This window comes from Gavia stellata, chromosome 26 (genome assembly GCF_030936135.1).
Source record: "Gavia stellata isolate bGavSte3 chromosome 26, bGavSte3.hap2, whole genome shotgun sequence".
Taxonomy (NCBI): domain Eukaryota; kingdom Metazoa; phylum Chordata; class Aves; order Gaviiformes; family Gaviidae; genus Gavia; species Gavia stellata.
The window spans coordinates 6,898,157-6,919,228 of record NC_082619.1 but is presented as its reverse complement, the minus strand read 5'-3'; the positions used below and the strand labels follow the sequence as shown (position 1 = coordinate 6,919,228).

At 46.4% G+C, this 21,072-nt stretch overlaps 1 protein-coding gene across 1 annotated transcript in view; it reads right to left on the bottom strand.

Annotated features, from left to right (window-relative positions):
• ARHGAP32 (Rho GTPase activating protein 32) overlaps positions 1 to 21,072 on the bottom strand; it is a 188,281-nt gene that overhangs the window by 18,099 nt on the left and 149,110 nt on the right. The window contains exons 14-15 of the mRNA XM_059829798.1: positions 16,368 to 16,517; positions 725 to 827 (exon numbers count right to left, since the gene is read on the bottom strand). Coding sequence (XP_059685781.1) covers positions 725 to 827; positions 16,368 to 16,517 — 253 coding nt within the window. The remainder of the gene's footprint in view (positions 1 to 724; positions 828 to 16,367; positions 16,518 to 21,072) is intronic.

Here is a 21,072-nt window from a genome sequence, read left to right as displayed (position 1 = left end):
AACGCCACCGGCTCAAACCTGACCACTGAGCTTGGGAATAGCTGGTACAAAGAGGACACCCTGCATATGGAAAATACCCCTTTGCTGCCTCTGTGAGGCCGTGGGCCTAGGATCAACACTGGAATTAGTCACACCCCACCAGGTTCTCTCAGTCCCTTCACAACAGAAAAACGCATACCAAATGACGGGAGGAAAAACAGCCTCACAAAAGGATAAAGACCATTTACCGTGATGAGAACAGCTCCTAATTGGGGAGGGCGCGCACCTAGCCTTTCGCTGCACAGCCCCGCAGCACGGCAATGCCACCCACCAAGAACTATGCAAGTATTCTTCACATGTTACCGATTCATTGCTAATATGCCACGAGTCCAAAGCAGCAAGGAGAAAGATCAGCTGCTCAAAAGGGCTCCGGGAGCAAGAGGAAACAGGAATGAAACGTGACAGTACAGTGACACCACGATCCCAGAGCCTTCCGATACTCCATCCTGAAGGAAAACTTCCTGCAAAATGAATTCTACTGAACAACCCGGTGTTGCTCCAAAATGGCGACAAACCCAGCGTACCGTCCATCGAGTACAGACTGCACACCCGCATGGGAGCTGCTGGAACAGTCTGCCCCACAACTGCCAGGGCGCAGGCTTCTGCAAGCAGAGCCTTTGAACCGAACCCAGCGCGTGCCTCGTTCGTCCCCTGCCAACGCGTTTGTCCAACGCGGCGCCCTTACCGCAGTTTCTGGATGTTGGACGCAATCCCGGACAGACGATATATTCCATCCACAATGCCATGTTTCTCAATGAACTCAGTGCAGCTCTTGAGGACCTGGGGGACTAAAGAACAAGCGTTGGTTAGTTGAGGATGTTATTAAAGTTCTAGTTCAGGTTGCGGTCTTGTCAGATGCCATGAACTAGGTCCAGCTGGCCTGCTGCTTTGGTTCCTCCATAGAGGAGAAAGCCTGTAAGAAATTTCACTTTAGGAGTTGGTGTGGAAACCAGTCAGAGGTGTTCTTTGCTTTAGAGAAATGCCAGGATATGAATCAGGTTGAAAAAAGTCAGTTCTGGTCAAGCAGAGACAGTGCAGGTCCCATCACAACTCCCACAAGAACTGTGGTGTTAAATTCCATTCCAGAAGAGCTATGAAATTGAGTAAATACCCTCTTTGGCCAAAGACTTCCTTTGTTTTCAGATCTACACAGGATTAACCTATACTGCTTGGTTTAAGCAAATACAAACATTAAGGAGATGCTACTTTCTGCACCAGGGCCAGGAGAGTTTTTACAACTGATAATTTCATCCCTGATGTCTACTGGAGCGTGACCGGATTTAGATAGCTACACAACATACCACACTCACAGAAACTGCAGACAAACCGGGGTATGACAGAATGGAAAAAATAAGCCCAGAGGATATAATTAGGTGTCAAGTCAATATTCAAGCCGCTTCACCAACCGATTCCTTCCAGTTGACTTCTCAGCCTTGTGCAGCATCCACTGCCGGAGCTATCTGTCCACCCTCGTAAGCTGAAGGAGGAGCAAATGACTTTATTTCTAAAAAGGAGATAAAACTGCCTGAACACAGAAAGAAAATTAGGATTGAGCTCTGGTAAGCATCAGCAAATCTTCATGGAAAAAGCTCCGATCCCTGTGGATTCCTCTGCAAGCCACTTTTTGCTACAGCTCCTATGATGATCTAGATTTATTCTTACATTAGATGCCAGGTCTGATCAATTTGCCACGTGACACAGATTCTGAATAGGTCACGTGGCAAATCCCCTTATATCAAGCAGCAAATGCCATCTGCCAGTCAGTTCTCCTAAGCGCTACTGAACTTGGATGCTCTGCGCTTTCCCCTCCCCAGCCGCTTCAGCGCCTGTTTGCCGGCTTGCAGCAAACACGGAGCTAGAGAAAAGACTCATTTTGAATGGTTCCCTGGAAATCAGCAGGTGCATCCCAGGCTAAGGGCACGTCTGCTCCGCAGGCGAGCGCAGGACAGAACAAAACCTGTAAATCCGTGTGGCACGTCAATCACGCAGGCTCAGCTCGAGTAGATTAGGCCCTGGACCTGCGACACCCAAAGATACCAAGAGACAGTCAAAACTGAGTCAGTCAGACTCTAGTATTACGCTATGAGGCATCTGCAGCGTCTCACGCTGGTTTCCAAAGCAAGGTGAAGACTTTGGGACAAGCAGAGCCCTTGTACATTAAGCAATGGCACAGAAAGAGCCTTGGAAACCAAGTGCTGCTTTTTGGAGGGAAGGAAAACAGGCAGAGGTGATCCCCCTCTGCTCTCCCCTGTAGGTACAATGGAAATTTCAACTTCCACTAAGGCAGCCAGAAGACATTTGCAGAAGGAAACGGCAGCATCCGCTCTGAAGTGAAAGGTACCTCTCGCAGCCGCGCGAGCTCAGAGCAGCACCACAACTGTCGGCTTTAGGAATCAACCAGACGCACATTTAGGCACGTGAGCCAGGATAAGCAACTACTTCTCACCGCTGGGTGAATACACATTTGGAGAGAGTGTCGGTGAAATGTGCATCGGTCATCCGCAACACCGTAAGCTACGTGTCTGAGAACAGAGCAGGTGGCCCTAAATTCTAATACCGTTTCAAAACACATTTTTGGATGACACCACTTACCCCTTTACGCAAAAAGATTCAACACCTCTTGAAGACGAAAGTGTTTAAGACTTAAAGTGGACAGGGAAGGAGTTATATCATACTCAAGCAGTTGCCAAAAAGGGCTAAAATATGTGTTGCATTGCAGTACAGCGTTAAGGAGACAAGTGGGACCCAGGTATAAATTGGTACAGAAAAGCAGAGAGATGAGAACAGCACCATCCGTTGCAGCGAAGGCAAAGGACAAGGCTTTAGGTGCTGACACAATTAGCGGTGTCTTTTCTTCGGTGAGAAGAGAGAGCACCCTAGATGGCAAGACACGCTAGACTCATGCTCACTTCGGTTTCACTGAGAACCAAGCAAGGCTATGCGAGATGTCCACGCGCGCGTCTCCCCACCACCACGCGTTCCAAAAGGTGAGAGATCTCAAATCTCATCAGTGAACTGAGCGGGGATGCTGGGCTCAGCACCGCAGCAGCGGCATTTCCTTCTGCCAACTGCCCGACTGCAAGAGTCGCAAAGGATTGGGTAAGGGAGTTCACCCAAGTTTTAAAGTGGTGTGGCAAGATCTGCTAACGCTTAGCTGCAAATTCCCGAAGACTTTAATGGTCCATACTGGAATCTCAGTAGGGGCCCCCCTGAAATTAGTAGCATCCATTGAAATGAATAAATAAGCAAATAAATAAATAGCACGTTCCCTGCCTGCTTAATTCCTACCAGGCAGGCTGATACTGTCTGAGAAGGGCGATGCGCACACCGCGGGGAGAAGCCTACACAGACAGCTCTCCTCTTCATCTACCTACCACGGACACAGCTAGGACACCCGCCTGCGCTTCCTGATCGAAGGCGGGCGCCACGGGCAGCGAGCTCTGCATGCTTCCAAGGCCTTATCCTTCCGGGGTTTATCCAGCTGTGCAAACAAACAGCGTGGTAAGAATGGTATTTATGTACCAGTTCAGCTGAGCAGCAACCTCTTGTGACAACGTGAACCAGGTCAAGGGAGAACAGGGGGAAGGTGAGGGATGTCGCACCAACGATACACTTCCTAAAGAACTTACTTGTCATGGAAGATCCTGGGCAGTTAGAAGAATTAATATACACGGAAAAAACTCTAGCATGCTCGTTCTACGCATTTCCTAATCTGGTTACCAGGACGCTCTGTTCTTTGAGCTAAATATATCATGCCAGCACCACAGATATTTTGGGGGAATTCTGCATGGTTGGAGAAGTGACAGGTATTCAAGCAGGGCTATAATTATACTTGAAAGCCCTTTGCTGGAATGGTGACTTCATTTTGCTAGGTTTTGAGCAAAGATGACACCTGACAATTACATGCGTGCTTAACCTCCCTCTCCCCTTTGATTCCCAAGCCCTTTAGCTAAATAGACATTTACATATATGCATATGCACAGGTACGGAGGGGATAGTGTCTATTACGATCAGGCGGAAACGGCAGGATGACCGCACAGGCTAAGTCTTCATTTTGCGAATGTGAAGTGTGCCAAGACTAGCACCTACGGTGGCTTCTGCCATCAGGTTGTGACTTTTTCAGGTACCCATCTCTGTCTATTAAATAAATCTCTCCCCTGCTGCAGAGGTGAACTTCTCAGTGTTCAGGTCCTCATTTTGGCTTCTAGATCCCAAACCAATTACCAGATTTGAATCAGAAATCTATCTCAGCCGCATCACAGCGGGAAACCGATGGAGGTTTCTTCTCATAGGATGTAGTAGCATCTACAGTAAAATTCTATTAATGATAGTTAATTACTGTGGTTTCCTGCAATTATAACAACCAGACTTGATGAGGCAGGTGGTTTGTATTAACAGCCATAAAGGTCCACCTCGCTCAGCACTCCCGTTTCTGACAACCGCCACGAGCAGGCCACTTCGGGAGAGACACAAGGAGGGAACAAGCACAGCGTCACATGCTGTATATTCCCCCGGCCCCAACAATCCTCTGTGCCCAGAATCGGCGTCTGTGCTTATTAAACCCAGCACACAGCCCCTTCCAGTCCCATGTTCTCAGGCAAGCAACGAAAGTCTACTAATACTCACTGCTGGTTTTATCCCTTTTCTGGGCAATACGGTCTCCAGCCGCTGACTCCAGATAATCTCTCTGCAATGAAGGCACTGACTCAGCTGCAGCCTTGCGAAAACCCACTGGCAGGTGCTACATTTGAACACCTACCTCTTTGTGAGAATCTGAGCGCTGCAAGCATCTCCCGTTCCAAAATCAATCAGCTTCCCTCCTCCCCTCCCTCTCTTCGCTGTCCCAAACAACAGGTAGTTCCAGGAAACAAAGCGCAAAAGGCTGGAAATGCGGATGCATCGACAAAGGAGACCCTACCATATTTCATCACCACAGCAGCTAAAGGAATTGATATTCAACTCGTTCCTGAGCATCTCTCAGCTGGTTTGAAAGGTTTATTGCATCTCCTAGGGCTCGTTAACTGGTTAATTCTTTGCCATTAAGAGGAAACAGAAGCTTTATGGTTTTCATTCTGAAGAACATTTTGATTCATCTTGAAATCAGGCACGTTTCCTTTCCCATCATCTTCGTTTTATTCTTCCCTTTTTAATCTTTTGTAACGTTCCCTCCCTGGGTTTTGGGAGGCTTGCTTTATTTATTTATTTTTTTTTAATTTTTTTTAGTATGTTACTGGAATCAGAACTATTTGCTCAGCCTGGGGAGCGAGGTCTCCCGTCAAGCTCCCCTCTAGCAGCATCGTTTTCACAATATTACAGCAGTAAGGTGAACTGCCGCTCAAGCCGGGCCTTTTGGCTGGTTAATGGACCACAGCACGCTGAAATGCAGCTGCTCGGCTGAATTCCACACATAGCAAACGAACACGGAAAGCTAAACCTGCGGCCCAGCAGGAACAAGGAAAATGAAATAAAACTGTCCGGAGCGCCACTCTGAACCGCCTCCACGAAGGTAATAACCCCGGGCTATCACGTACGTGTACTGACACTTAGGAAGCATATGAAAAAACCAGAGCTGAGGGAAGGAATGGAACAGAAGGTTAAGGGCTGTGTTTTGAGCCACAAGAATACAAATTTAAACAATCGGCCACGAGATGAAGTTTAGTTGGAGGCAGCTCACTCTTAATTGTCCAGGCTGCCTTTATAAAGAGTGAGGAAGGATGGGTGCACGCAGAGGGCAGAGTGCCCCGAGAACACCCAGTACCACACAGAAGGTGCGAGCTGCACCGTGGATGTGTCCCTTTCTGGAGGCTTTGTGACCAGCTGAGACTCCGACAACCTCTAGACATCTGAAATCAGCCAAATAAATCCTGTCTCCCTTGCCACGTTAACGCGTGGTTATGTAAGAACCCAACAATAAATAGCCTCACCCGAAGAAATGCAGTTGCTTCTACCCCAATCTTTCTTCCTATTTTTAGCTCAATTTTGCAAAAAACTGTCCAAGTATTTCCTAAGAAAACAGTAAAATACCTGTAGCAATACCCAGTAAAATACCTGTAACAATTCAGACCGCAACTTTTTCCAGGAAGCTCATTTCAAACTACTCGTTTCTGAAACTCTTCCCTCCGCCTTACAGTGACAGTTACGCAGAAGGTGTAAAGCAGCACGGGACAGGGAGGATGAAGATCTCCTTTTTGCTGTTCCGTAAGGAGCTCCCTGCCACCCAGCGAGTCACCTGCATGTGTCATTTTAGAAGCACGCAGACCCCACCGTCCCCTGCACGTTCAGAAAAATAACCCCCTAACTTTAAAAGTCTCTCTCCTAAGAACTTTTGTCTCGTTCCTAAATCCACGTCCTCACGTTTGAATCACCAGGCATAAGACCGAAGTACACGACCAAACAAACAGCAAACTTCCTCCAGGATGCTCTCTTCCTGATTCCCAAGGAGTGACCCACATTAAAACGATTTACGCTGTTGATGAGTTGAGTAAAGTCCGAGCCCGCTATCACAAGATGCACTCTTTCCTGGTAACGTGCAACGTTTTTATCTGAAGTGTGACTTTTGCACTTGGGAAAGTGCAGTAATGGAAGGGGGGGGAGCATAAACCACGAGTCGGTGCCACGAGCAGGTACCACGCAGCGCCTGTTTGTGGAACCGGTCTCTGGCACCGGACTCTGCTCTTTAAGACCGGACTTTTTTTTAACGGCAGCTTACCCGGGAACTGTGTAGGAACAAAGTGCAAAGTTCAAACTTGAGAAACATAAATCCCACTGTGTTGCATCAAGCTAGGAAGGTAGGTAACCGCATTTCTCAAGCCCTGTGATGGTATCAGCAACATTCTCGATGTTGTGGGTATGTCTGTGCTAGGGCATCTTGCACTTGAGGACCGCAAGCAGCACCTGACCGCGCTTGTATCAAAGATCGGAGCCTTCCTATGCTACATCCATCTCCCAGGCTGCATCCACCTATTTCTCTGGGGTTGGCTTTTTGGTTTTTAACCACAAAATATCCACAAATGGAATAAAGATACTAGCAATACATTCATATCTGGACTGTATGCTAGTGTTTTCTTGTTTAGATCAATGACACTACAGTAAGCTGAGAGGGGAAACAGTATCCACCTCATTAAGAGCGGAGGGGTAAGAGCACAAGCAATTCCTGTATGGACTGCAGCATTTTTTCTCATGTTTGTTCCCCCTACAGCTGTAGTGTTTCGAAATGCAAATTAATTTTCAACTCCCTGCTGTCCTCTGGGTCACTCCGGCATAAAGAATTTCTCTTCTCACAGCTGCAGGCAGGGTAAAAAAGAAGGGGAGAGAGAAACCGCCTCCTTTAACTGCAAAAGCTTGTATTGCCTGCTCAGCTCTCCCTTTCGGCAACTACTTCCCCCAAACAAGTAATTCTCCACGGGGACCCCATGTACCTCTTTGTAATGCTAACCCCGCACCCAATCATCTTGAGTTCCAGCAATTCAGAGGGCAGATGGTGAAGCAATAACAGTGCCTGTTATGTTGGGAAATTTGCCCAAAATAGCTCAAAACTATTGGCCTTTAAAAGTATCAAACTTGTGCTGGACGAGTCTGTGTAGCAGAGAACGCATCTGCAGGAAGCGGAATATTCTCTGCTCATCTGCAGTTTGGGTCAACTATTGCCCCTCTGTCCAGGCTGCTGGATCCATCTTTCACATTACACGGGTTTGTGGGTGCAGAGGCACGTACTACCAGGTCAAAGGAACGTTTAGGCACCTAAACCACGCAGGCTTTTCACGATTTACAGAAGTGCTCCTGTGAATTCGGCACCGTCGGGTTTCCAAAATGGCTGACACGTTTAGGTTTAGATTGGCCTCAAGGTGTGCCAGGGGAGGTTCAGGCTGGATATTAGGAAAAATTTCCTTACTGAGAGAGTGGTGAAGCACTGGCAGAGGCTGCCCAGGGAGGTGGTGGAGTCACCATCACTGGAGGTGTTCAAGGAACGTGTGGACGTGGCACCGTGGGACATGGTTTAGTGGGCACGGTGGGGTTGGGTTGGTGGTTGGACTGGATGATCTTACAGGTCTTTTCCAACCCTAGTGATTCTGTGATTTGTGAAATTACGCAAACCCAACCAAGGAACAAAGTAAATATAGGGGATACACACAAATAAGTTTACTTCCAACTTGGTAACACTTGAATAAATACTATTTAATGTTTATATCACGCTCTCAACCTTCCAAGGACTTCACGAGTATTAGAAACCTACCCTTGTGGCACCTTGAATAAATACTATTTAATGTTTATATCATGCTCTCAACCTTCCAAGGACTTCACAAGTATTAGAAACCTACCCTTGTGGCACCTTGGGGGCAGATGTGGACTATTACTTTGATTTTACAAGCGTGGAGATGGAAAGGGAGCTATCAAGAAAGTTCCCCGAGGCCACGAAAGGTGGGTGAGAGATGGGGTTTGAGCTCATGAGCGCCCGGCTCCCAGCTCACCGACCAGAACTCTGACTACAGCTTAGGTCATTGATTGCCCAAGTCCTTTGGAGATGGATTTTGATAAAAACAATTACTCTAAGTTGTGAAATACTGCAAGGAAACTGGTTTGGGCATGTCTGAGGCTGACTGGGTTCAATATATTGCCAGTCTCCTGAAAAAAGGGATAGCCAAATGAAATAACAGCCAGCAAGATGAACGGAAGGGTATGGCTAACATTACCCGTGAGCGCAAAGGGGCTGTCAAGTCACAACAGCCCCCCTGAATTACTGCCCCAGAAGGCAACTTTACAACCACTTCTTCCCCAGCTCGCACTGTCTGCACGCAAAGCTGTGGCAAACATGGACTCAGATGCAAGTGAAGATGCTGACACAGGCCAGTACTTCTTCACTGCGTAACATAAACCAAGTAGGAAATTATAAAGGATCATCAGAAACAGAGACAGTCAGTTTGGGCTCCAACGTGCAAGGCAAATCTGTAAGACTATGTGGCAAATCCTCCCCTTTGTTCATGATTTCTCAGGCACAAAAGTGTATCGCTTGGGGAGGAGAAAAAGTTTAATGTATCTTGACAGCATGCAGCGTATAAACAACTTTTATAGGATTTGCCCTTTCACAATGACTAGCCAACTAGTTTCAGTTTTCCCAACAGGACCATAGTGCACAGAAAAGTACTATTAAGGGAGGGAGAACAGGAAGATTTCCCGTTTCCTAATACCTGCATTAGGTGGGCTTGTCAGGAAACACAAGGTACACACCGATTTGTGAGCTGTAGCCCTATATAGGAATCCTCCACTTGCCATGTGTTTTATTTATGGCTCTCTCCCCAGATAGCAAGGAGGGCATTACAAAAATTATCGGATAAGTAAGGAAGCATTATTTTTCCTGCTGTGCCAATGGAGAAGTTAGGACCCACTTTCTTTTTTTAAGCACCTATATTATGGTAGACAGGGTGAATCACCCTCCAGATAGACCCATCCACTTGGATAACTGCTAGATGCCCAAGAGTCAAGGAGACGAATCCTACTTTAAAGGACTTGCCCAAAGTCACGCAAGAAACGTCTTAACAGAAAAGAGAAACGCAAACAAATCCTTTGAAACTCAGATTTCTGTCCTGATCATCAACTCCTTTAGGCATAAAAATGCTTAAAAATAGAGACAGAAGTAAAAGCAGGATGCCAGATCTGAACCTACTCGGAGGTTTGAAACTCGTCAGCTTGGATAATACTCTGAAAATACCAATCAGAAGTACAAAAATGCCCCGAGGGCTCATTCACAGAATGAATGCATCTAATACAAACCCTCAGCCTCATCCAGAGCCAACATTCTCCTCGGCCCATTGTAACAACTGTGGCCAATCTCATCTAAATGTTACGGCCAACACACACGACCTACCTTTTTCGTGCAGCACTTCAATAAACCTTTGTATAAGAACAACAAGTTATTGCTTAAACAAATTTATTGATGTGGCTGCCAGCATTCAAGTCATAACAATTCCGAGCATACTTGGGGAACTACACCCCAGGGCTGCCGTACCGCCACGTAACTATTTGCTATGTGAACTGTAGTGGGCCCAGGTAAATAAAGCTCGAGGAGCGATCTCTGATGGAAGCTCTGCCAACGCTAAAAAGTCTTTCTGAAGCGAAAATCTTGGAGCAAAGCAATTCCCTACCAAGGACACTGTGAGCAGGGATTCCAGGCTGGGCCTTCGGAACAGAAATTGGAAGTTCTTGTGTTTACAGTTAGAAGTAGTATTTAAAGAAAGGAAGGGAAAAATGCAACAATTTTGTCGATATTGATAACTTTCTACTTCTCAGCAAAGTTTGCTTTGCTTCTCGTTTGTCACGTTCAATTTCATTCTCTAGCAGTGAGAGTGGAAGCTGGTTAAATTTACCCTCTAAGAATTAAAATGGCAAGCAAAACTAAAATAAATAAGTATGTAAGACTCGGCTGTCCTGAGTTCCAAATCAAGGCTTCGTTCACAGATGGCAAAGATCCAGAGCCAGCCAGGCAGACTTTTATTATAATGAAAATTATTAGCTAGTAAAAGGGACTCCTCACATTAATACTAGGAACCAAAGAGATGACATATAGATTACCAAACTTGAGCTAAGGGGATGCAGATTTTTACAGATCCTTACCAAGATGCTGCCCGAGTCGCACTCCTTGTGTTTGTTTCTCTGCTCTGGTAACAGTGTTCTCCCTATACTCAGATCTGCAATAAATTAGCATCAAAGGCAGCTACATCACCCAACTGCAGCCAGGGGATCGCTCGAAGGGAAGGGTAACACCAGAGGACCCAGAACAAGCTGTGATGCCACCAGAAATCCCAAGGTGCTGTTAAGGAGCTTATCTGAAGAGCATAATAACCAGCACAGGAGACTAAAACCATCCCTTGCAAACAGTTGTTGCTAGCGCCCAGCGTATCAAGATCCCGTATCTGCTGTCATTTCATCACGCACGCAGTTCTGAAAAGTCTCAGCTTTCATTTTATTTTGTCTTTAATCCTACCCAACTTGTCCAAAATAATCGCTAATAAATTTGGGGAACTGGGAAGAACAGGAAAGACAGAGAGCAGGAACCAGGGGTGTTTGTAAACTATGTCTTTTGCAGACATTTACTTCTTCAGCAAGAAGAGCAGTACCTCTTCCTGTTGATTACAGATCACCGGTGTTTTCTAATAATTTGAAAAGGAGATATAGATCCTTCAATATGGGAAACTCGTCGATTAAAAATGAGTGCCATTTCTAAATCCATCTTTTCCAGTCGTGGAAGCTGATGACGTATCAATGCAACAAAGGTTAAAAAAGGTACAAAAATACCATTTGCTTTTAGTCTACAAAATCCTGTTACCAGAGCTGACTGCATCGCATGGATTGCCTCATGCAACGAACACCTGATACCCCCATTTTAGGGTACACCAGGGTTAACCTGTGCTCTGCTGTAATCGCCAAGAGAGAAACGATCACCTTTATCAGGTGCCAGGCAACAGGAACATTTGCAGCATGGAAAAAGAACCGCCAGTATTTTACACCCCATCCTCTGTATTCCAAGCAATTCCAGCGCATTATTCCCAGCAGCATCTCAATATAAAGCACATTGTAAGGTGACCCCTCATCTGCTGCAGCTCTGAACTCATTCATCCCCCGAAGAGCGACGTGGCTTTCCTCTGACCCGGCGGAGCGGCGGCTAACCGACCCCGTCCGACCGGCGAGCTCCCGAAGCCAGAGAGGAACGGCACCACCGCAACTGCAACACCGCACCTGCGACCGCCCAGCCTCCCCGTTGGCACTGCGGCTCCATCCAGCCCGCCCAGTCCCTGCACAGAGCCGTAACCGCGGCCCCGCGCTCTGCCAAGGACCTGCCCGGCTTTCCAATCCACTGGCCTCTCCCTGCAGCCAGGCGCAAAGTTTCTGCTGACCATATTACTGCGGACTCCTACGCTTGTCATAAATTCAGAAGTTGTGGAAAGCTCCGTTTCGAAATATTCTGAGGCACAAACGAGGACATGGTGCAGATGCTGCAATGCAGCATTTAACCAGCTCCCACATTAAACAAACACATGCTCTGCAAGCACAATTCTTTCTAATTGGGGTCGCGCTAAATTTAAGTTCTATTTGGTTTCCTTTGAGAGAAAAAAATTAGCGGAGAAAAAAGTCTCTTTACCTACAAAGGGAAGAAGGTCTCTTCACGAACCAGGGATCACGCTGAATTTGCTGCATCTCGCAGCTCCATAAAACAAACTAGCACGGCAGGTGTCCACAGCACCCAACCAACTGGGAACATCTCGCAGGGCGATGAAGAAACAGCTACTCCCTACTAAGCTTGGTCCGCTTCCAAATGACGCTTCGTTGGCAGAGGAAGCATTCAAAACCCAGAGGGAGCCAACAAATGAATAACACACTAAAATTAAATGGAGATGGGCCTCTTAAGGCAGGCTCCACTGGGTGACAAGAGCCGACCAGAGAGGTATTGTGCAAACCAACATACTTAAAGGGAGTATCACCACAACCTTTGCTAGATTTAGACCCAACAGAGAAGTCAATCCCTTGCATCAAAACTGGTTTTACTCCTACAGGTCCCAGCCCGTAATTCAGTACCTACATGTGACAGAGAAGAGGAACAGAAAGGACCGACCGCTCTTACTTTCCCTGGAAGCAACACCCCTATGCACACTCCAGTCCAGCGACCAGCAGCACGTGTGGCTCCCAATTCCCCTGTTTAAAAGCAGCTTAGAACAGAGATGATTTTGAAAAATAATCCTGTGATCTGCCCGTGGCTCAGACCCTCCTCTAAGAAACTGGACAATGATGCTTCCTTCCCCTCACTGCCGTCTTGTCTGCAAGACCCTTTGGGAAAGGACTGTTTCACACCACGCGGGGCTGTAACTCCTACCACAGAACGGCTCCATCATTGTTTGGGGAGCTCAAAGTGTCAGCACACGACAAACTGGAATTTAAAAAAAAACAACCAGCCAATCCAAAACCCAGGACACTGCCCGTCTACAGTTACCAGCCCAACAATCACTGCAAACCCTAACATGAATCACCAGGCATACAGAAAGGTTTTAAGGTGCAGTACTCATCCCTACGGCTGATGTTGTAAACATTTTTTTAAAACCTTACCTCCCCTCCCTACACCTGCTTATAGTGTTACGTCTCAGATCCCTACACATCAATTAAAAAAATGACCAACTGCATCCTCATCAAAAATGAAAAGGCAGTAGCAACAGCAGCCTGCTCGCTCCACTCATCCCACCTTCCCCAGACACCCTCCCCTAAGGAGAAACTCCAATAAACAGACGGATTATGCCCTGAAGTTTAGCAGACGCAAGTTCTGTCACGCCAGCCTGAGAGGAACCTTTCAGAAGAGAAAGCACTCTGCCTCAGCGCAAGACTAATCTCAAAAACTCAGGTCAACTAAGACAAACGCTTTGCTCGTTCAGAACTCGGCGCGCGCTGAACGTAGAGCACGCGTACGGAGCTTTGCAGGATGGTATCGCCTGGGCTCCTGCTCCGTAGCAGTAAGACATGTCACATTTCTGTATCGCTTTCCTCCTGTGCATCTCACGCCAATTTATTCTCCTTTTGGAAGAGGTGCAGCTGGTGCAGAATGAGCGATTACTTGCTGAGCCCACAGAAAGACGGCACGCTGCAGTAGGTAAAGCATTTCCTCTGTGGTTGTAAACTCCCTTCGGGGTATACAGGCGCAGGATAGCAGACACACTCTTCTCCTAGCTAAGCAATCTGAGCCAGCTGCCTCAACACAGTGTTTAGTAAAGACAAGCAAAGTTTCCAACGTTCATGACTGTGAAACTGGGACCGCTCGTGTTGTTTTATGGTGAGTTCTTGAGAATTTAGGCTTCACCAGCTTCCCAAAGCTGACGGTTAACAAAATTCTTAACATAACTCCAGTTTGGTTCAATATTGCATTTGCGAGGAGCATGTGAACGCCTCTCTGTGGCAACTCATGTCAAACCCCGGGGACAGTGGCATTTTCTCCTTCAGTCCTGCTAAATCTTTTTGGGTATGGGAGAGCAAACCATCAAAACTAGCATTAACCTAAACGAGCCTATGAATGTATTGGGTTCTTTTTTGGTTTTCTGAACTGAGATGTTTCACGGTTGTAATCCCAAAGCATTACCAGTAGGTACCGTGCACAGACTTCAGCTACAGTACTCTGTGCTCCTGTAAAAATACTTGTTTATGTTCTGGTTATGAGGTGAAGGCGCAGGACTGCATCTTTGCTCTACCTAATTCAACTCGGGGTCTCCTGCGGTATCGCAGTCCCCTTTCAGCGGATCAGCACTGCAGTTGGCTCCAAGGCTGAGGAACATTAATGCTACAGAATGAGGGACTCTTAAAATGCTGTGTATGCACAGAGCTTGATTCACAGGAACCCAGAAACATCTCCACAACACCAATCCCGGGAATTACGTCACTTGGAATACAGGTCAGAGAGCTGAATCACACAGGAAAGAAACCATCCTGCTGTGTGAAATGGAGACATGCCCCTGTTAGCAACATTCAGATTGGATCTGCTTCACTCCAGGGAGTTAGGAAAGAGGTATTAAATCAAGGGTGAAAGCAACTGGTGACTTCTCCGATGAAGAGACCTCATTAGCACAGCTCAGCCACAGTCACTCAGTTGCACGTGATGGGAGGAGAGTGACCAGAACAAGAAGGGAGCTCCTGGAGACTGTCAAACAGGGGCCTCCAGTGGAGTCACAACAGTTTAGTTCAGCTCAGGATGTGTCTTTTATTGCTAAATAACACGCGCACCCCTTAAAGCCAGGGGAAGAAGCCAGCGCAGAGGGCAAGGGAAAAGCTTTAATTATTGCTCCTGACTGGTGCCTAACTAAAATGGACAGGAGAAGGGCTGGGGATAAAAGAGAATTCTCTCTTTCCCATTAATGAGCTCACTCTGCTGGCATGTCTCCTGCCCTCCAAGACTGCTCCCTCAGCATGAATATAAAACCAGCTCTATAGCTACCCTGTGGTGTAAATTACCTACTCCTGATGCAGTTCTTACATGGGTTAGTTACTGTCTGTTTCTGTCTCCAAACCACCCAGTTTCTGGCTCTCTAATGCTTTTCAAGCCCCAGCAATAAAGGTCTCTACTGGTTCCAATTAACAAGCCAATGAGCCTTGCCACAGTCCTGATTCCATAAGAACAAGCTCATATTATTCACCAACTGGTAGTAAAACACTTTGTGTCAGGCAAGGGAGTGCACCAACTGAATCAGTTGGAAAAAGCGCACAAAACAGCTCCCCACCCTTCACCATCCCTTTTCCAAAAGGCACTCACATGAACAAGGAGTCTGAAGTACCAACAGGAACAAGTTTAACAGAGAAACTCCTTTCCTACCCCACACGTCACGTCACTTCTCCTTCAGCCTGCACGCAAAAGCTGGGAGACATCAGATTAACAGCTTTGGCATAAGAGGTCTACTGCAAAGTCTACTGCATCAGGCAAGGAGCAAAAATACGAAACGGATCAACAAGCTGACATAGCCAGACAGTGATGCTACACCCATCACTGATTTCCTGACAGCTTTAACTCCTGGGCAAACCGGCTGCCAGCCCGTGGCTGCTCCATGCTGCTCTTCTAAATAACCCTCAGCATGGGCCGTTTATGGGAACGACCTTGGCTAGTGAACTGTGAAAGAATTCAAGTCCTGTTTGCTACTCGGCAGTGCAGGTACCTCCCTGATTTCACAGCCTAGATTGGAGATGGCGCAGTGAGAGGGTAGGAAAGAGCACGTGAAATGAAAGTTCATCCGAGGAAGAGCAGTAGCAATTGTGTAATTTTTTCTTGGAACGGACAGCTCTTCTCCGCTACCTCCCTAAACTGCTGATGGGAAGGCGAAAAGGACAGAGAAGAGCTACAGAAAACTCACTGTCACAAACTGAGAGAAAAGTAAGCTACGACGAAACGCAATATCCAGTTAATTCCTGAAAATTTTGTGAAATCAAGGGAAAAGGCAGATGAAGGATTTACACTGCAAATTGTGCTAGAATCATACAAAAGTACTGAGTTAGAGAAACTTACGGATTTAACATACCAGTCAATTATTCACTGACACTGACACATAAATAAAGTTTATTGCCCTGAAAAAAATGTTAATATTTATTTGAAGACTTCAAGAGGCTCAGAACTCATCTTCAGTAGTTCCCTCCACCTTCAGTGCTCCTACATCGACCCATGATGCTTCTTATTAGCATTAGCCTCAAATTATCCTTCAGCCATCGATCTTTGTTACACATTTCTCTGCTAGTACCAGCTAACCCCTTACTAGCTACGATCACCCTGAAGTGAGATTCCCAACAGTGGAAGAACTGAAGAATGGATTGTTTCTTACCATCATGGCCGGAGTTGAGAAGATGCTCTCCCAGGTCACAGCCGAACACCCTTTCCTTCAGGATCCCCCGCTGTTTCAGTTTCTGTTTCGTTGGGCGCGACTTCATGAATGTACGAAGGAAGGTGATGAGCTTGCCGTGTTTTTTTGACACTGCACAACAAAATAAAAAAACCCACTTCATTTTAGATGTGGCTCAGTTAGGCAAGGCCAAGCATAACACATTCTACAGAGCATGTAAGAACTGTAGTAACATTAATATCAATTATTTACAGCAACAGATTTTCCAAGGTCCGATACTAAACAGAGACTTGGCTTTTGTTCTAATTCTTGGCTAGCGCAGAAATAACAGGAGACAGCTGTAATGGAAGAATTTAACACAAAGACACATTTATCTGCAAAGCAGCTTCAGGTGGGAGCCTACTAAAGGACTGTCAGGGCATATTGGATGGTGGGCAGCACCCGAGAGCTACAATTTTCACCTCTGGAAAAATGAACAAGACTAAACTAACAAAACCAGTAATCTCATGTACATTGACAAGCACGGTATATGATCTACAAGCAGAAACAGATGCTTTGTTCCTGGCTCTAGTTCTAGCAGTCTGAGGCGCCTCCGGAGCGAACGAATGACTAACAATATCTGAACTTAGAGGACGTTTAGCTCTAAGTGCTATAGACCGCCCTTCCAGCACACCTGCAATTTTAACGACCCTCGCTGCAGCTCTGGAGGCACAGTCCATTCCAGGGCATTATCAGCTCCCAGGGTCTTCTCAAGCCTTTGCGAGATATAAGCGTTACTGTCTTCGTTTTATGTAATAGAAAACTAAGGCAGCTGATTGAAGAGATGCAGTTTATCCTCTCCAGAATAAATACAAGAAGTCTACAAAGAGACGAGAACGTAGCTCAGGAGCCACCCCTCCAAACCTCCTGCTCTGTTTCTCTACGCAATGCCGCGTGGTCTCTGGGCTACGCTGGTGAAATCGGTCACTCTGTTAAAACCATCCAGTCTCGCTAAGGAGCAGAATCCACAGAAGGAAATGGAAGAGTAACACCCGGCAGAAGCGGGTGACACAAATAAACTCACGCAAATTGGGAGGAGAGGCTGAGCCCAGGCTTGAATGGCAAGCAGAACAACGTCCTTGAATGTCAACTTGCCTTCCTGAGGCCCGCTCCGAAAGGAGAGGGCTCTCGCCTCCCCAACAAAAGTGCCACTGTATTCATGATTTAAAAGCAGTTTAACTTCAACAGAAGAGCTCTATTGAAAAGAACAAATCACGGGGTATAAAAGGCTGTGCTTTGTGAGGAAGCCTTTACAGCTCCAGGAAGTTGTAAAGGCTCCTGCAGCACCGCAAGGCAATACCAGCAATCACCCTGCCCTGCTCCTGCCTCAGATCCCAGAAAGACAACCGTGTAATTTCACCTGCATTAAAACCGTAAGTACCGTAATCAAGTATCAGCAGAGTAACGCTATTTCGAACCAAAAAAAGAAAAGCAACGAAGACCCCCGGTGACAAAGGTGCATCTCTTCAGTGTCACCACTGCTCGGCAACATGTGCAACCCAAAATTCTGCGAGCGGCTTTGGAAGTTGGGACTCAGCAAAAGAGTGATTTGTGCAGTAATGCTTCATACAGGCAGACAGAGTGTTCTTCAACCAGACAACATGAAAAACCTTGTCCCAAGAACAAGGTTACATCATGCTATGCTTCACAGTGTTTTAATCCCTCTAAACAGCTGAGTATTTTTCCTTCTATTTTACCAGGTATTGATGCAGTCCCTCTATTTATAATAAACCTAATTCCAATGACCTTAACATATTTCTATCTACGAGTAGAGTTCTGCTTTTGGATAAAGTCCCTTTTAGCAGCCTGACAGCACTCTGATCTGCAGCAGCCAAACACATCTGAGTACCCAAAATCCTAAAATCTCCAAAAAACCCCATGTCTGCGTTCTCAACAATCAAACCCAAATCATTTAACAACGCACAGAAGCGTTGAGCGTAACAAACTGTGGCTGTGGGGGCTTTAATTAAAGGAATGTTTTCAGTTTGACAGGGTTTTTTAATTACACACAATAAATGAACAGATTGTGCTGACATGCCAAACAAAGTTAGGATAGATTGTGGTTGTATCCATCATCACAGTAAGGTAACGGCTCATTTATCATCTCCTATCAGCCCCGCTCAAGAATAAATGGAGACAGAGTCTTATCCTGACTCGTGCGGAATTTCAAAGGGTTCGCACCCTCGGGCTCCTGTGACAATCTAGCGGAGGTGAGAGACCCCAGACAGACGCTTTTACAACAGTCAAATAAAGAAATTACTAATACGTATGTATTCATTTGAATCATTCCGCAGACTCCGTATACCGTTCTTCATGAAGTATCTTGCTTGACTTAATGAAAAACGAGTCCATCAGATAATGGATTTAAAACGGAGAAAAACGCATCCAATTCCAGTACTGCAGAAACCCTACTAAAGCTGGTGACCAGGTCAGCAAGTGACTTTTGGGTGTCACCTCAGGCATTAAAACCAGAAAAAGGTGCAACGGATACACTTCCATGATCCAAGGATGGACTTTGCTTGGTATTGCTATTTGTTTGCATTGCTTGCCAGAAAGGAGACCTGAGTTTTTAAAACACAGTAAATCTGCTCTGCCTTTAAGCCACTCGGTACAGGTTAAAATAATTGTCTTGTTTTCTGCATCATTAAGTAGACTCCTACAAACACACTCCCGTAGCGTACCGGTGCAACAGTCCAAGACGCTGTCAGGGCAATGCCCGAGCCGGTTAAGTAACCAGAGATTCACTTATTTCGCCCCGTTGAAGCATTTGCATGGTTCCTTGGTTAAGCACAGTTTCCCGCACCGCTCGTCTCTGAATCACTGCCTACTCTGTATGAGAGTTTCTCAGGCTAAGCCGACTTCAGAGTTTCAAACCTACGCACGAATGATTCACTGGTAGGAGTTAGGCTTCTGCTGGGTGGGGAAGAAAAAGAAAACAGCGAGCAAATCCAAGCAATCATCTCTTTGCTGACAGGTTATGAAAAAGAACAAAAAAGCAAGTAGGTGTCTGATAAGGATAAGCTACCCTTAGAAGCTGTCAGAGCTCCGGAGGCTGTCAGGTATGCCGTCTTTCTGCCAAAAGCAGAAAAAGGCGAAATGCTTTCTATCCTGCTTCCAAATCCTCGGGCGCCGTTTGACCCCCAAACCAGCAACGCATCCTAAGAGAGATTTAATTTCTGATGCATTTTGGTTCCGATGAAGCTAGCACAGCAGCACCACTTTCTGGATAAGCACCAACGCCCAGGTTGCTACCGAGAATCCTGCAGAATAAATGTTTTCTGCTCCAAAACCCCGGTCCCGAACATTTGCTGTCCCACTGGGGACAGCACCCACCATGGCAAGCAGCGCTCTCCGGCTGCAGCGCAAGTAGTGGTCCTACGCTCCTACACCCATTTGCCGATCTTGAAAGACCCAGAATTAGTGAATGCAAGGAAATTATGGCATCAAGGCACAGGATTTAGACCAGAAGCAAATCTAAAATAGTTTATTCACATCTCCTTTAGTTTGTAACCAACTGGCCCGTCTCCACCTTTACTGTCCCACCAACAAAGCGGGGCTATGATAAATCGGAACCCTTCACAGTTTGTGTCTCCGTGTGAGGTGTTCGGGTTAACAAGTGACACAGAAATAAATTCAGGTGATAAAGCAGCATTACAGACAATTGTACGTGGTTGCTGCAGTCAGAGATGGTGCCGACTTACCAACTGCAAGGCAAACAAAACCAAACACAAACCCTATAACATTTATCCATATTACTTTCCACCTCAGGTTTAACCGCTAGAAAACAAATTGTTTACCAAGAAACGGAGGCTCTCCTAGAAGGAACAGCGACTAATTTTTCCTCAGAAAGGCAGGTTTGGCTAAATAACCTAACCTGAACAAGCAAAGTCAAACTCTCCATCTCGCACAGTGATACTGGCTGGAAAAAAACCCACCCCAACCAAAACCCAAACAAAACACCCCCACCTTTGGTTGGACTCCTCGTGAAGTTTTGCTGGCATGAATGTGTCAGTGAGGAGTGAGAAAAAATATCACACCCTTAGCTGACATAACTACGCCGGCCAAAGCCTTTCTAGTGTGGGAAGGGAGGGAAGAAAAAGGAATACTTGTGCCAGGTAGTTTATTGTGGGTTTGGGAAACTGCCATACACTGTACCTCCCCGAGGAACATTTATCAATCAAACCATGCCATTGTTGCTAAAGCACCAAGCTTTTGTAGTATAAGCGAGGCCCGAAATTCCCCCGACACTGATAAAAACTATTAAATAACAATTACTTCATTAAAAGCAGGGCTTGTTCACCCTAATGCCGCGGACTGCAAAAGCACTTCAGGATTTACTGTATGCAGCTTGTTTACCGGAGAAATGTGTCAGCCACCAGCTGATCCAAAGGAGTTTCATGGCTGTTGTTCAGCACAATACGCTTTTCCCGTGTTACTTTGGGAACCCACTGAAACCTGATGGGGATCTCTTGGGATACACTGAGGTCTCCTGCACCTTCCTCCGACCCACTGCCCTCACGGGCCACCGTGGCACTCCTGTTGCGTTCCTACACCTCTCTGCGAGGCTGCGCTGCGTGCCAAGTCACTGCAGCGACCTGGATTAAAAATAATCTGCTGAACTTGATGCTCTTACGGCAGAAGAGCACGA